The 16,645-nt window shown below is 38.4% G+C and overlaps 1 protein-coding gene across 1 annotated transcript in view; it reads right to left on the bottom strand.

Moving 5' to 3' along the window:
* LOC140845786 (uncharacterized) overlaps positions 1-16,326 on the bottom strand; it is a 55,445-nt gene extending 39,119 nt beyond the window's left edge. The window contains exons 1-2 of the mRNA XM_073220833.1: positions 16,181-16,326; positions 13,121-13,365 (exon numbers count right to left, since the gene is read on the bottom strand). Coding sequence (XP_073076934.1) covers positions 13,121-13,365; positions 16,181-16,326 — 391 coding nt within the window. The remainder of the gene's footprint in view (positions 1-13,120; positions 13,366-16,180) is intronic.
* Between the last annotated feature and the right edge of the window lie 319 nt (positions 16,327-16,645).

The following is a 16,645-nucleotide window of genomic DNA, read 5'->3' as shown; positions in this document are numbered from 1 at the left end:
TGAATTCCCACTACTGATTTCAGAGATTCAACTTCAGTCCATTATGGCAACAGTGACATTGTTACCGATTTTAGCCTATCAGAATTGCAATCTATATGTATGTTTTAATAGGCAGAGACTGAAGTTTTTGAGCTGTTAAAAACTAATACTGGGGGGCAGAGCCAGCATGGCGGCATGAGTAGGACAGTGGGAATCTCCTCCCAAAATCATATATATTTTTGAAAATACAACAAATACAACTAATCCTAAAAGAGAGACCAGAAGACACAGGACAACAGCCAGACTACATCCACTCGTGCGAAAGCCCAGCACTTGGTTAAAGGGGTAAGATACAAGCCCCGGACTGGCGGGACCCGAGCACACCTCCCCCCAGCTCCCGGTGGGAGGGAGAGGGAGCCCAGGACTGCTACACACCCAGCCCCAGCCACCCGCACCAGAGCGCAGACACAGTGCATGCATGGAGGGCTGGAAACTAGGGAAATAGGGCAGCAAGACCTCTGAGCGGGTTCCAAAGCTGATGCCCCCGTGACAAAGAAAAGCGAGTGCTTTTTGAAAGTCTTAAAGGGACACGGACATAACAGCTGGATGGAAACAACAAAGGTCACAGTCCAGTGGCTGGAAATTACAGGGAAAACCAGGCACACTAACCCCCTGCGCAACAGCTCTGAGACCCCTCATGGAGGTAAACAGCCAAACAACCCCCACCCCCTGTCCATTACCCCTCCAGGCCCTGTGAAAACAGAGAAGCAGCCTAAGGCAAGCCCCGCCCTCAGAAAGGGAGCTTTCTCCCTATCAGCTGGGCAAGACACAAAGACCCAGTCTACATGCAATTACCCAACACAAGCCACTAGGGGTCACAGTTGTCCCAGTAAAGAAAGGCCAGTAGCAAGTGAAAAGTTTGGCCCTACCAGCTGACAGTCAATAGCACCTGTCAACATGAAAAGGCAAAAAAATATGATCCAGACAAGACTAACCCAGACAGCTTCAGCATCTGCTACATCTTCCCCTGAGAAGGAACCTGGGGAGATAGATTTAACCAGTCTTCCTGAAAAAGAATTCAAAACGAAAGTCATAACCATGCTGATGGACTTGCAGAGAAATATGCAAGAACTAAGGAAGGAGAATACAGAAATAAAACAAGCTCTGGAAGGACTTCAAAACAGAATGGACGAGATGAAAGAGACCATTAATGGACTAGAAAACAGAACAGGAATGCAGAGAAGCTGATGCAGAGAGAGATAAAAGGATCTCCAGGAATGAAAGAATTCTTAGAGAGCTGAGTGACCAATTGAAAAGGAACAATATCCGCATTATAGGGGTACCAGAAGAAGAAGAGAGAGAAAAAGGGATAGAGAGTGTCTTCGAAGAAATAATTGCTGAAAACTTCCCCAAACTAGGGGAAGAAATGGCCTCTCAGACCACAGAGGTACACAGAACTCCCATGACAAGGGATCCAAGGAGGGCAACACCAAGACACATAATAATTAAAATGGCAAAGATCAAAGACAAGGACAAAGTATTAAAGGCAGCCAGAGAGAAAAAAAAGGTTACCTACAAAGGAAAACCCATCAGGCTATCATCAGACTTCTCAACAGAAACCCTACAGGCCAGAAGAGAATGGCATGATATACTTAATGCAATGAAACAGAAAGGCCTCGAACCAAGACTACTGTATCCAGCATGAATATCATTTAAATATGAAGGAGGGATTAAACAATTCCCAGACAAGCAAAAGTTGAGGGAATTTGCCTCCCACAAACCACCTCTACAGGGCATCCTACAGGGACTGCTCTAGATGGGAGCACTCCTAAAAAGAGCACAGAACAGAACACCCAACATATGAAGAAGGGAGGAGGAGAAATAAGAAGGGAGAGAAATAAAGAATCATCAGACTGCATTTATAATAGCTCAACAAGCGAGTTAAGTTAGACAGTAAGATAGTAAAGAAGCTAACCCTGAACCTTTGATAACCATAAACTTAAAGCCTGCAATGGCAATAAGTTCATACCTCTCAATAATCACCCTAAATGTAAATGGACTGAATGCACCAATCAAAAGAAACAGAGTAATAGAATGGATAAAAAAGCAAGATCCATCCATATGCTGCTTACAAGAGACTCACCTCAAACCCAAAGACATACACAGACTTAAAGTCAAGGGATGGAAAAAGATATTTCATGCAAACAACAGAGAGAAGAAAGCAGGTGTTGCAATTCTGGTATCAGACAAAACAGACTTCAAAATAAAGAAAGTAACAAAAGACAAAGAAGGACATTACATAATAATAAACGGCTCAGCACAACAAGAGGATATAACCATGATAAATATATATGCACCCAATACAGGAGCACCAACATACCTGAAACAAATACTAACAGAACTAAAGGAGGAAATAGAATGCAATGCATACATTCTAGGAGACTTCAACACACCACTCACTCCAAGGACAGATCCACCAGACAGAAAATAAGTATGGACACAGAGGAACTGAACAACACACTAGAACAGATGGACCTAATAGACATCTACAGAACTCTACATCCAAAAGCAACAGGATACACATTCTTCTCAAGTGCACATGGAACATTCTCCAGAATAGACCACATACAAGGGCACAAAAAGAGCATCAGTAAATTCCAAAAGATTGAAATCCTACCAACCAACTTTTCAGACCACAAAGGCATAAAACTAGAAATAAACTGTACAAAGAAAGCAAAAAGGCTCACAAACACATGGAGGCTTAACAACACACTCCTAAATAATTAATGGATCAATGACCAAATCAAAATGGAGATCCAGCAATATATGGAAACAAACGACAACAACAACACTAAGCCCCAACTACTGTGGGACACAGCAAAAGCAGTCTTAAGAGGAAAGTATATAGCAATCCAGGCATATTTAAAAAAGGAAGAACAATCCCAAATAAATGGTCTAATGTCACAATTATCAAAATTGGAAAAAGAAGAACAAATGAGGCCTAAGGTCAGCAGAAAGAGGGACATAATAAAGATCAGAGAAGAAATAAATAAAATTGAAAAGAATAAAACAATAGCAAAAATCAATGAAACCAAGAGCTGGTTCTTTGAGAAAATAAACAAAATAGATAAGCCTCTAGCCAGACTTATTAAGAGGAAAAGAGAGTCAACACTAATCAACAGTATCAGAAACGAGAAAGGAAAAATCACGACGGACCCCACAGAAATACAAAGAATTATTAGTGAGTACTATGAAAACCTATATGCTAACAAGCTTGGAAACCTAGGAGAAATGGACAACTTCCTAGAAAAATACAACTTTGCAAGACTGACCCAGAAAGAAACAGAAAATGTAAACAGACCAATTACCAGCAACACAATTGAAGCGGTAATCAAAAAACTACCAAAGAACAAAACCCCCGGGCCAGACGGATTCACCTCAGAATTTTATCAGCCATACAGGGAAGACATAATACCCATTCCCCTTAAAGTTTTCCAAAAAATGGAAGAGGAGGGGATACTCCCAAACTCATTCTATGAAGCTAACATCACCCTAATACCAAAACTAGGCAAAGACCCCATTAAAAAAGAAAACTACAGACCAATATCCCTGATGAACATAGATGCAAAACTACTCAACAAAATATTAGCAAACCGAATTCAAAAATAGATCAAAAGGATTGTACACCATGACCAAGTAGGATTCATCCCAGGGATGGAAGGATGGTACAACATTCAAAAGTCCATCAACATCATCCACCACATCAACAAAAAGAAAGACAAAAACCACATGATCATCTCCATAGATACTGAAAAAGCATTTGACAAAGTTCAACATCCATTCATGATAAAAAACTCTCAGCAAAATGGGAATAGAGGGCAAGTACCTCAACATAATAAAGGCCATCTATGATAAACCCACAGCCAACATTATATTGAACAGCGAGAAGCTGAAAGCTTTTCCTCTGAGATCGGGAACTAGACAGGGATGCCCACTCTCCCCACTGTTATTTAACATAGTACTGGAGGTCCTAGCCACGGCAATCAGACAAAACAAAGAAATACAAGGAATCCAGATTGGTAAAGAAGAAGTTAAACTGTCACTATTTGCAGATGACATGATACTATACATAAAAAACCCTAAAGACTCCACCCAAAAACTACTAGAACTGATATCGGAATACAGCAAAGTTGCAGGATACAAAATCAACACACAGAAATCTGTGGCTTTCCTATACACTAACAATGAACCAACAGAAAAAGAAATCAGGAAAACAACTCCATTCACAATTGCATCAAAAAAAATAAAATACCTAGGAATAAACCTAACCAAAGAAGTGAAAGAACTATAGCCTGAAAACTACAAGTCACTCTTAAGAGAAATTAAAGGGGACACTAACAAATGGAAACTCATCCCATGCTCGTGGCTAGGAAGAATTAATATCGTCAAAATGGCCATCCTGCCCAAAGCAATATACAGATTTGATGCAATCCCTATGAAACTACCAGCAACATTCTTCAATGAACTGGAACAAATAATTCAAAAATTCATATGGAAACACCAAAGACCCCAAATAGCCAAAGCAATCCTGAGAAAGAAGAATAAAGTAGGGGGGATCTCACTCCCCAACTTCAAGCTCTACTATAAAGCCATAGTAATCAAGACAATTTGGTACTGGCACAAGAACAGAGCCACAGACCAATGGAACAGACTAGAGAATCCAGACATTAACCCAGACATATATGGTCAATTAATATTTGATAAAGGAGCCATGGACATACAATGGCGAAATGACAGTCTCTTCAACAGATGGTGCTGGCAAAACTGGACAGCTACATGTAGGAGAATGAAACTGGACCATCATCTTACCCCATATACAAAAGTAAACTCAAAATGGATCAAAGACCTGAATGTAAGTCATGAAACCATTAAACTCTTGGAAAAAAACATAGGCAAAAACCTCTTAGACATAAACATGAGTGACCTCTTCTTGAACATATCTCCCCGGGCAAGGAAAACAACAGCAAAAATGAACAAGTGGGACTATATTAAGCTGAAAAGCTTCTGTACAGCAAAAGACACCATCAATAGAACAAAAAGGAACCCTACAGTATGGGAGAATATATTTGAAAATGACAGATCCGATAAAGGCTTGACGTCCAGAATATATAAAGAGCTCACATGCCTCAACAAACAAAAAACAAATAACCCAATTAAAAAATGGGCAGAGGAACTGAACAGACAGTTCTATAAAAAAGAAATACAGATGGCCAATGGACACATGAAAAGATGCTACACATCGCTAATTATCAGAGAAATGCAAATTAAAACTACAATGAGCTATCACCTCACACCAGTAAGGATGGCTGCCATCCAAAACACAAACAACAACAAATGTTGGCGGCTGTGGAGAAAAGGGAACCCTCCTACACTGCTGATGGGAATGTAAATTAGTTCAACCATTGTGGAAAGCAGTATGGAGGTTCATCAAAAGCCTCAAAACAGACCTACCATTTGACCCAGGAATTCCACTCCTAGGAATTTACCCTAAGAATGCAGCAATCAAGTTTGAGAAAGACAGATGCACCCCTAAGTTTATTGCAGCACTATTTACAATAGCCAAGAATTGGAAGCAACGTAAATGTCCATCGGTAGATGAATGGATAAAGAAGATGTGGTACATATACACAATGGAATACGACTCAACCATAAGAAAAGGGCAAATCCTACCATTTGCAGCAACATGGATGGAGCTAGAGGGTATTATGCTCAGCGAAATAAGCCAAGTGGAGAAGGAGAAATACCAAATGATTTCACTCATCTGTGGAGTATAAGAACAAAGGAAAAACTGAAGGAACAAAACAGCAGCAGAATCACAGAACTCAAGAATGGACTAAAAGGTACCAAAGGGAAAGGGAGTGGGGAGGATGGGTGGGTAGGGAGGGATAAAGGTGGGGAAGAAGGGGTATATTAAGATTAGCATGCATGGAGGGGAGGGAGAAAGGGGAGGGCTGTACAACACAGAGAAGACAAGTAGTGATTGTACAACACTTTGCTATGCTGATGGACAGTGACTGTAGAGGGGTTTATAGGGAGGACCTGGTATAGGGGAGAGCCTAGTAAACATAAGATTCATCTTTTAAGTGTAGATTAATGATAACAAAAAAAAAAGCAGTTCCTGTGTGGTGACCTCCAATGAGTTCTACACAATGGTATAAAGGGCATATAAAAGTGTAGGCAAAGGGTTTTTTTGTGTTTATACAGAGGATCAAAGCCTAATTTGGCTATCCAGAAAATGAACTAAGATACGATATGAAAAAGAACTTCCAACATCAGCACTCTCTGGAAGACTCATGCCAGAAGATGATCATCAAAAAACCCCAACAAAGATCCACGTGCTGCTACAGGTGTAGATGCACTCATCCCACCGGTTCCTGGACTTGCCATGGGAATGAAGAAGGAGATATCTAAGCTGGCCTGTGCATACAGTAAAACAACAAATTTGACTGGATCTACACTCTTGGAACGCAACCAAGAATTAGGAGAAGTGCAAATTGTAGCGCTCCAAAATCTTACAACTACAGACTATTTACTGTTAAAAGAACATATGGGATGTGAACAGTCCCCAGGAATGGGTTGTTTTAATTTGTCTGATTTCTCTCAGAGTGTTCAGATTCAGTTGGACAATATCCACCATATCACAGATAAGTTTTCACAAATGCCTAAGTTGCCTAACTGGTTTTCTTGGTTTCACTAGAGATGGCTGGTAATTATAGGTATGCTTTGGTTATGTAACTGTATTCCTATTATGTTAATGTGTGTGCGCAATTTAATTAGTAGTTTAAAACCTATACATACTGAAGTTACTCTACAAGAAGATATGTCAAAGAAATAATCAATCTTCCCATGTTATCTTCCATCTGCTACTCCTATAGCTTTTCTTCTTCCTTCCTAATTACAACCCCTAAATAGAATTCGTGCCTCATATAGAATTTACTGTGTATCACAATTCTTCCAAGTGGTAAAGATACCTCAAGACAAATGCTGGGCATAGAAGTCACAGGGCATAAATATGCAAAGAAGTAAAAAACTAACCTTTTCAAACAATAAGGCTTCTCTCTCACTTGCCAACTTTACATTTCCCTGTATGGCCCCAGAAGATGATTGGTTAGCCAGAGACGGGTAAGATTCCTCAAGGGAGGAACAACCTAAGACAGGCACAGTCGCAGGGGGGCCATCAGGTGAGAAATTGGGGATCAACAGAGGTGAGGCTTAGAACCTCTCCCCCCCTGTTCTGAGAGAAATCTGCTGCATCCGTGGATGTTTTATTGCCCTTGTCTAGCTTCGATTAACACATAGTCTACAGACACACACCTGATCATCTACATTTGATCTCTTACAACACTAAACTATGTTTTCTACCTTTATCTTGCATCTACCTACCACTTCAGCATTTTATTAAAAATAATAATATTAAAGAGAGAAATGTGGTATCCACATATAAATGAAGTATAAAAATCAAACGAATATTCATATTTGAACTGACTGTTTATAGTTCATAATGCATGATCAAAACCGAAAGTTTCTGTGATGACTGCCCTTGTACTGTTCACCATGTAACTTATTCACTATGTAAGAATTTGTTCTCCATGTAAGAACTTGTTCGTTATGCTTCAGAAGATTGGAGACTGACGAAAATTAGGCTTGGGGTGGATTAATGATTATACATTGAGCATTGAGTCCCCTATACAGAATTTTATTTTATTGTTGTTAACAACCATTTGATCAATAAATAGGAGAGATGCCCTCACAAAAAAAAAAAAAGTACACACTTCCAATTGTAAAATAAATAAGTAACCGGGATGTAATGTATAGCATAAGGAATATAGTCAAAATATTGTAACAACTTGGTATGGTGATAGCTGGTACCTAGAATTATCATGTATATAAATGTTCAATCACTGTGTTGTACACCTGAAACTAATGTAATACTGTGTGTCAACTACCCTTCAATAAAAAACAATTATCTAAAAAAATAATAATAAAATAAAATAAAATAAAAAATAAAAAATAAACTAATACTATGACTTTTTTTAAGGTGAGGAAACTGTCAGAAACATAGGATTAGAAGTAAGAAATTTGTTTTGTGAGTGCATCCTTTATGTTTAATACCTGCACTAGAAGCCACCTGCTTTTCCTGTTTCTTTTTCTCAGGGAAAGAATAAAGATCAATAAAGTACACTTGAGAATCATAAGAATTCATTGTTCTAGTTTGTGTTATTACAAGAAAAAATATACCAAGAGTGAGAGAACATCTTATAACCATGAAGCTGAAATTGAGATTCTTCCTTAGTCTCTCTCTAGACTCCATTTTCCCACTTAATATACCCAGAGCAGCTTTCTCTCAGCTTCCAGAACTGGAGAACAAATTGAAAGTAATGAGTATAGTTCTGGTAAATGTGACACAGGACTCCAAAGCATTTTAAGGGAAAACTTTTATAAGACAAATGAATAACTGTAATAAATCTGCAAAAAGGTTAACCCCCTTATCTGAATGTACAGCCTTCCCATGAAACATTTCATAAGCCAAAATGGCATAAAGCAAAGAAACAATGACTGTTAATTTAAATGGAAATACTTTTTAGTATTCCCAGATCTAAAAAATGACCTCTTGTAGGCTTTTCTATACCTTAGGACCCATCTTTCTAATTGCATAAAATAAATCGAGATGAAGACAGGTGCACACAGACATGGTTCAAAGACATGGCGGCTTGAGGCTGAGACACAGAGTGTACTTCCCCGGGAAGGAACTTGGGGGCGCCACTCTCCCCGCTCTGGGTGTGCACAGCCTCTATCAGGGCTCACGAAAGAAAAGGAGTGCTGAAGGCTATTTTCACTTCACCTTTTTAGTAAAAGAGAAAATCCTCATTAGATTTCTTTAGCAAAAAAGGTTCTAATATAGGACTTTCATAACAGCAAAGTGGCACACTGTGAACTTTTGAAAAGTGGAAAAATATCAGTATTTGAAAAAGGTAATTCAAAGATGAAGACATGCCTAGCTCAGGAATTTCCTATCTTTCTTTAAAGAAAGTTTGTCTTTCTTAATTCCCTTGACATGTGAATAAGTTTTCAAAACTAAGAAGGGCTTATTGGCAGAACCTGGAAAATCATGAGAAATAAGGGCATTCTGGCTGATTGGGGGGCATTTAATAGAAAGATTAAAAACATAAGTCTTTTTTAATGTATTCACTTTTTATTTAGAATGTTTCTATATTATTTTTTAACACAAATGAAAGTACTATAGGCTTTCCCTTTTCTTTGAATTTACCATTTTTAACACTTTCAGTTTGCATTTATGCATATTTAATTGTAAAGCTTAATTACATGAGAATTTAGAGATTGTCACAGGTTAAACCTTTTAAGGAGTTCATTCATTCTTACAATATGAATGAGAAAGTAATTTTCACAAAACATTATGTCTTTTTCTGTGGCTCAGAAGAAAATCCTGTGTAATATGCTTGACAAATTTTTATTACCTCTTGGCACTTTTCGGGTTTTATGCAGATGGTAGTATCCATTCTTCCTAAATTGTTCCATTTCATTTTGAAGGAATTTTGATTTGGAATCCAAGATACATTCCCTGAGGAAAGGGCACCATTCCGGTGACTTTTCCTCACCACACCATACATCTGCCCCTGGGGTTTTCAGCCTATATTCCCTGGTGACTTCTCTCTACTGGGTGCCATGTCATGGTAATTCCAGTGGTTCCAGCAGTTTCTTAAATGGCCTTCTTGTTACAAAAATGTAAACTTCAAATTTCAAGGAAAGCCAAATACAAGGTTCCAAATTCTATTGTGATATTACATGTTAAAAGGTAAACCCTGGTATTCCTTTTCTTTTAATGAGAAAAAGTTATTGAAAAAGTACATAACTAAAAGCAAGACAGTTATATACCCATTTAAAAATAATAAAATACACATCTAGAGCCAACAGAAATGTCAGATTAGACTTGTGTTTTTAGCTGGATTTTCCTTTCTTTAAAGTTGATTTGATTTTCAGTTTGCTCTTAGTATGCTTTATTAGTTTTATAATAAAGAACATCCATAAAGCTTTCAAATAAATATCAACCTAATGAGTTAACTGTTAAATGTCCTTAATTTTTGCTATAATCTTTTGTTCATAATTCAGATGCCAAATTGGTAAAACATACCAATTTATAATTAACAAATATGAAATTTCCAAAAGGTCTTTCAGGTGTTTCATTCTTCAACTTAGCTATGACTTTCAAGGGTTAAAACTTTATTTTACAGAAACAGGAATACTAGCTTCTGGACATCATGGAGGAAAAAAAGAGCTGTGCTAGGAAGGAAATACCCAACGGCATCTGAAGAACAGGGCTGCACACCAGAACTGCTCCCCAGCTCCCCCTGGAAACTCGTTCTCCCAAGAACACAGACTGGGTGGGCGTTGCTACAAGTCATCCTAGCTGCCTCTTCATTTTCTATTATTGTTGGAAATATCTGCCACAGCCCAGACAGTTCTCCCATTTCCCCCAGGGGTCTGCTCTAAGGGCAGGAATACAGCACCCACCACCCATGAGGACACAAGGTCTGTGACTGCTGTCTCTCCGATGACTGGAAGAGGGCCTGGCATTAGCAGATACTCTACCAGTATGTGTTGAATGAACAAATGACACTGGAGAAACATGCAGTATTTAAGTTTTTTGTCTATTTGTGCCCATGATAAGGTAAACTCTGGGGGCAAGAAAATGATCTTCTCAGCATCTAGTAGGACACTGATATATAACTAATTGTAATGCCCAAAGCCCGTAACTTACACACTATGGGAATAGGCAGTATGGTATAGTGGCTAAAAGTTTAGATGCAAGAAAGCAGACTGCCTGGTTTCAAATCCCAGCTCCACCTTTATGAGTTGCGTAACCTTTGGGCAGACAATTTCACTTTTCTTTTAAAACAGAGATAGTAAGAATATCTACCGTACATGGTAGTTGCAAGAACTAAATGTCAAAACACCAAAAAAATGCTTAGAACAAACCAAGAACATAATATGATAGTAGTGTCTTCTGTATTATTATTAACAGTTAATTTAGTTTTAAAGTCTTCTAACTCTAGCCTTTAGATTTTTTAGTTCATTTACTCAGAAAAACACAACTTCCTGTTTCTAAGGAGGGAAAAAAGCTTTTAAAAATTATAAAAAGACTCAAAGGCTTCTTGGAATTCAAATAGCTCTTACAAAACATTTTGATGAGTTAAGTGTAAAGGAATCAAAAACATACGGATCAAATTTCCTTTATAATACACGTGGGCTTAAAATGAAGAGAAAAGTGCTTAGCAAAACACACTTTGGGTTTGCCAAACACATAACATTGAAAAACATTTCAAGACACTCCGCAGACTCACAACAGAACCAAGTCCCCCCAATCTACAGTTAAAATCCCCACTCATCTGGACCACTGAGGCCCAAACTGGTCTACAGCTTGTCATCTTTTGATCCATCTCAAAGGCTAACCTCCCAATTTATGAGGAAGTATGTTCTTCCTCAGAAGCAGTACATAAGCAGTTTATAAATTAAAAGGTACAAGTAGGTTATCATCTGCATATGATTTTAATATTGATATTTTATTGAAGACCTGTAACTATGCATGTGAGTGCAATAATATGTGTTGCATACAGCAAAACTAAGAGGTAGACAAACACTTCATAATGAGTTGGTCTTACTTTTATTTTTCTGAGTTCAACACAACCATGAGTAGGAGGCAACTTGGACATTTGAAAGTATTGGATCAAATAATATTCTAAAAATTGTTTTCTGCATAAAAATATGTTTTTCTAAGATGATTTTCACTTTGAGAGTCTTAATGCCACTCTGCCTACATGTTATCTGTATTGGAAAACATGTAATTACCTGACCTTTCCCTTATGTATTAAGTCTATGACATTTTCTATACCTCTAATTTAAGAAAAAAAATGTTTCGGGTTTTAGAGTTTTTCTGAAATACATAATTTTCTACACTGAACCCATTTAGATGCTTTCATAGAGGAGCAAAGAAAAGCAGCCTACAAGATTAACTGACACCCAGAAAAGCAGAGATGAATAAAAAAACCAATGTTAATATTAATGACCTAGTCACATCTAAAGAAGCAACTTTTAGTACCATAGACAGACATAATGACCTGTTATTTTTTGCTGCTAAGCCCTGCTACATGTATTTCCCATAGTAACCTGGATCCAATATTATAGAACTTAGTGCATTGAGTTAGTCAGTCTCTCTGTAAATAAAACATTAGGATAAACTGGAAAAGAATTTAATGTTTCTGAATATATCTTAAATTAAGATCAGAGGGTAGCAAAACTAATTCAAAACATATTTCTCTGTTTTTAAAAGTATTACTGTTCATTTTTTCCTATATTTTTTCTTAATGACTTCACTAGAAAGATGCTGGCCTAAAAAGTGTTTTTCCCTGTTTAAGAGCAATGTGGGTGGCCCCTTCCTTTAGGGACTGTCAGATTCTCTTTGAGTAGGAAGTCTGCCACTCAAAGAACAATCTTAAGGATAAAGTGTTGATCTGATATGCACATACATTGCCTCATTTTTAGAACTAATTAAAAATTTGGTGAATACAGACATTAGTTTGCATTTCATCATTAGTTTTATAGAAATGTCACAGTACAGTACCTATTATCATCTCACTAATCCCCTACCCATTACTCCAGTTTACATGAGAATCTTCTTTTTGATGAATTCAGAATCAGATTTTCTGTATGCCAGTTATCTTGGCTCACAAGAGGCGGGGGTTTTATAACTAAAACAGTTTCTAAAACTGTTTATACCTAAAACTGTTTTAGGTATAAAATTAAAATCATCACTTTGAAAGTAAAATTTTATGACGACGTTTTATTCTATGCACATTTTGATTTCTTATAACCAAAAAGTAACCTATCTCGGACGTCTGCGATTTTTGCCATAGAAAAAATGTCAAAATTTTCAAAAGGATCAGTCTTTAGACAGAAGGACCAGTTGAAATTAGTAAAAGACTACATTATAAATTATTCTCAAAGAAAATGCATTTGAATTAATTTAAATATTTAAAAGTGACTCAAAATAATCTAATAAAGTTACCTAGATGTAAGGAAAAGGAAGTTTTCGACCAGAATTCCCTCCCGGCCTTGACGGTGCCCACTGTGCCTAACACAAGGGCCTGTCCGCGCATGGGCGGGGTGTCTACGGGCGGCACAGCGGCCGGTCTCTCACGGAAGGTCCAGCCCCGGCGAGGGTGGAAAGGCTGCTCGCGCCTGAGTTCCCGTATGTAAGTGGGCGGGGGGCCGCCGGTCACCAGGGGCCCGCCCACAGAGTTCCTCCCGGGCCTGGGGCGGGGGGTGGGGGGAGAAGAGAGAGAGCGCGCGGCGCGGCTGGGGAGGCGGGGCTCGGAGCCGAGCGATGGGGGCGGAGCGCGCGGAGGGAGACAGGCCGGGCCGCGAGAATAAACACCTTCGTCTGCAGCCCTCGCCCTCGCTTCCTTTGGTCTCACCGGATCCATGTATGGAACTAGCGCCGGGCGGGAAACCCCATCCCTTCCAGGGAACCCCCTCCCTCCCAGAGCTGCACTATACTTCAGCTACTTGTTCGTATTATTTTTCACATGTAAATGAGATTTCTGGGATAATTAATAATGTGTAATACAAAATGAATAATTAGTAATGCAGACTGTTCTTTAATACAATAAACATTTACCAGAAATCTTGATTATGGCATTAGTCACTTAAAGATTTGAGTAGGGAGCAAACTCAGACCAGCTACTATGTAAACCACCAAAAGTGTAAAATAAATGAATATCAAATTAATGAAGCTCTAGTACTTAACATGTTATGCGAAGGAAATAACCACAGGTACTCACTACTTGACCGATTTCATGAATTGGGTCAACTTTGAAAAGCATCAGCTCTAAGAACATTTGTGGTCTCTGACTACTTATTGTCACTCAGATATGCAAGTATAATGGTTATTGATCACATAGAAATATTTTAAAAGTACAATTGAACTCATCAAAATAAAATCTTTAAATTTAGCATGTCTACTTGGTCTAACCTCCTTTCCATGAAAGCTTATGAAAAAGACTCTAGATTCACTTATTCATCAAACCTATACTAAAGATCCAGTACATGCTAGCCACTGAGGAATCCAAGAGTAATAAGATGTCACAGGTTTAACCATAGGCTATAATTTATTTAAAATTAAGATTTAAAGCCTGAAAAATTACAGACTTGAAAGAGACCTCAGAAATGATCTAATCCAACCTATTCATTTTAAGCCCCAGGGCAGTCAAAAGATTTGTCCAAATTAATTGCCATTCGGTATGTTTAAAAGTTTAAAAAGACTACTGCATAATTTAAGCTCTTTTCAGATGTATGTAAAGTCTAGTGCATTAGTTTATGTAGCCACTATTTATAATTTTATTCTTTAATAGTTGTATATGATATTCGTTGGCTCATAATAGGTTTGTTTGTTGTTTCCTTTAAGCAAAATCTGTCTGAACATCCAGTCTGGAATCGTGCTTATTAAGACGAGGCTATGTGCTCTGGTTCTTGTTTGGACCAGTTAATTTGATTATGTGCCATGGTCTTAAGTCTGACCAGTTATCTCATACACATTTGAGGCAATCTAGACAAGACACTACAGCTAAATCAAATAAAATCTGTTTAGAGAAACTGCTCAGCCAAATATCCTGATGAAAATGAATCTGCAGGCAGAAGAGGGTCCTTGTTGATAGCTAGGCAAAAATACTCAGTGACTATTTAAGGATTATTCCACTTTTTTTTTCTATCTAATTATCTTCTTATCAGTTTGTCTTGCAGCAGCAGCTGAAGTGACATCCATTCTCAATTCATGTTCAGGTGAGTGTAACTATTTTGAAAAAGACAGTCATAGTGACTGTCAGTTGGCATCTCCCTTCCAAAAAACCCCAGTTGTATTCAGATATTCATTGCTCAGAGAGGATGATCCAATAAGGAGCTGAAAGATAAATCTGCTTTAGCTTAAGCCAGTCATGATTTTCCCATTCCCCTTGCCAGTGATTGTCGATGGCTGTTTAAAAGGAAGTTTGTAGGCGTATATCTGGGAAAGGTTTCCATGACTAGATGGTTAGCTAACCCCCAAAGTTTAATTCTTCCCTTCCATAGCATGATCTGGAAAAGAGCTGCCCATCCAGGCACAAAGAGGATGTGTGCTTGGGGGATCAGGGCTGCATGTATGTAAACAAGAAGCTGTGACATTGGGGGCCTGAATGCATTTGGCTTGGGACAGCTGTATCTAAGCTGGCAAAGGAGCACTCTTCCTGCGTGAACCCCAAAGAACCACTGCGGAATAAACAGCTCCAGACAATACCACCTTTCAAACAACCTCTTGGCTACATTGGTTTCACCACCCACATCAGCTCCCCATTATAGAAAACTCAAAACAATACTAAGGACTAACTAGGTCTGTAGCAGAGCTACTGAGAGAGGTGGTTTAGGACCCTGGCTTTGAAGGCTGTACCTACTCTCCCTGTAAGAAGCCAGTGGGGAAGAAGAATGCCTTATGGACCAGTGTAAGGAACAGGGGCCTATGCTGAGAAGCCCAGGAAAAGGACTGATTTCCTGTAGTCTGGCTAGAAGGGGGCTTGACAGTCATTACAATTCAACCTAAAAATAAATATGATCTTATTTTGTAAGATGAACTTGTGAACATGCCAAGTATATTATCATGACTATTTTTTGAAATTTGTAATGCTGGACATTTTCTCCTTGAAAAGACAGGTATTTGGGTACAACAATTTTTTGAAATCAGGTGTGGTTATATAGACTAAATAATATTGGACCCATTATATACCTGTCATAAAATGACTTGGTTAGTGATAAACAATAAACAGGACATTGCTAAATAAAAAAAACCATCTATAATATTGAGCACTGAGAATTTTAAGGACTATCTAAAAAAACCAAATGTACCTAGGTGCTATCAGATAAAATCAAATTAAAATATGTCTGATTTACTGAAGGTCACGGTTCTGTCAGCTCAGTAGTTGTAATCATACAATATTTTCTGGCACATACATAAACACATAAATACTGGTCAACTTCCAAGAGGTTTACATTTTTAATCACTTCAGTTAGCTTAGTAACCATACTCTGGCACAGGATTCACTTCAATATCCTCAGGCTTCCACCTTTTACTCCTTCCGCTGCTGCACCAACTGCTTCTGCCCAGGTTTCTCTGCGCCTAGCTCGTGGTGCCCGGGTGGGGAATCCACTGTGCGTTACACGTGCACAACACAGAAGTGGGGGGGTCATACTGGCGGACCATACTCAATGGGGGATGGAGCAGATTATAAATACTTTATTCTTATATTATTCATGTAGACGGTTCTGATACATACTCCCTTAAGTTCTTTGAAAGGTCCCAGCCTCAGTTACTTGCCAGTAATGTAACTATCTCCACAGCACACCCCTGCAGTGGTTTTCCTTCCTCCCCTTTACTATCCCTGTCCTCCACCCTTATTCCCCGGGACTACTTTCAAATTAGCTCCCTGCACACCAAGACTTTGCTTAAGGTCTGCCTTCAGAACTCCATTTTTATTAATTGGAATATATTTATTTTTTTACATTTTAA

The sequence above is a fragment of the Manis javanica genome, chromosome 13 (genome assembly GCF_040802235.1).
Source record: "Manis javanica isolate MJ-LG chromosome 13, MJ_LKY, whole genome shotgun sequence".
In the NCBI taxonomy this organism is placed as follows: domain Eukaryota; kingdom Metazoa; phylum Chordata; class Mammalia; order Pholidota; family Manidae; genus Manis; species Manis javanica.
Note: the sequence above shows the minus strand (reverse complement) of the source record. Positions and strands in the feature narration are given on the sequence as shown.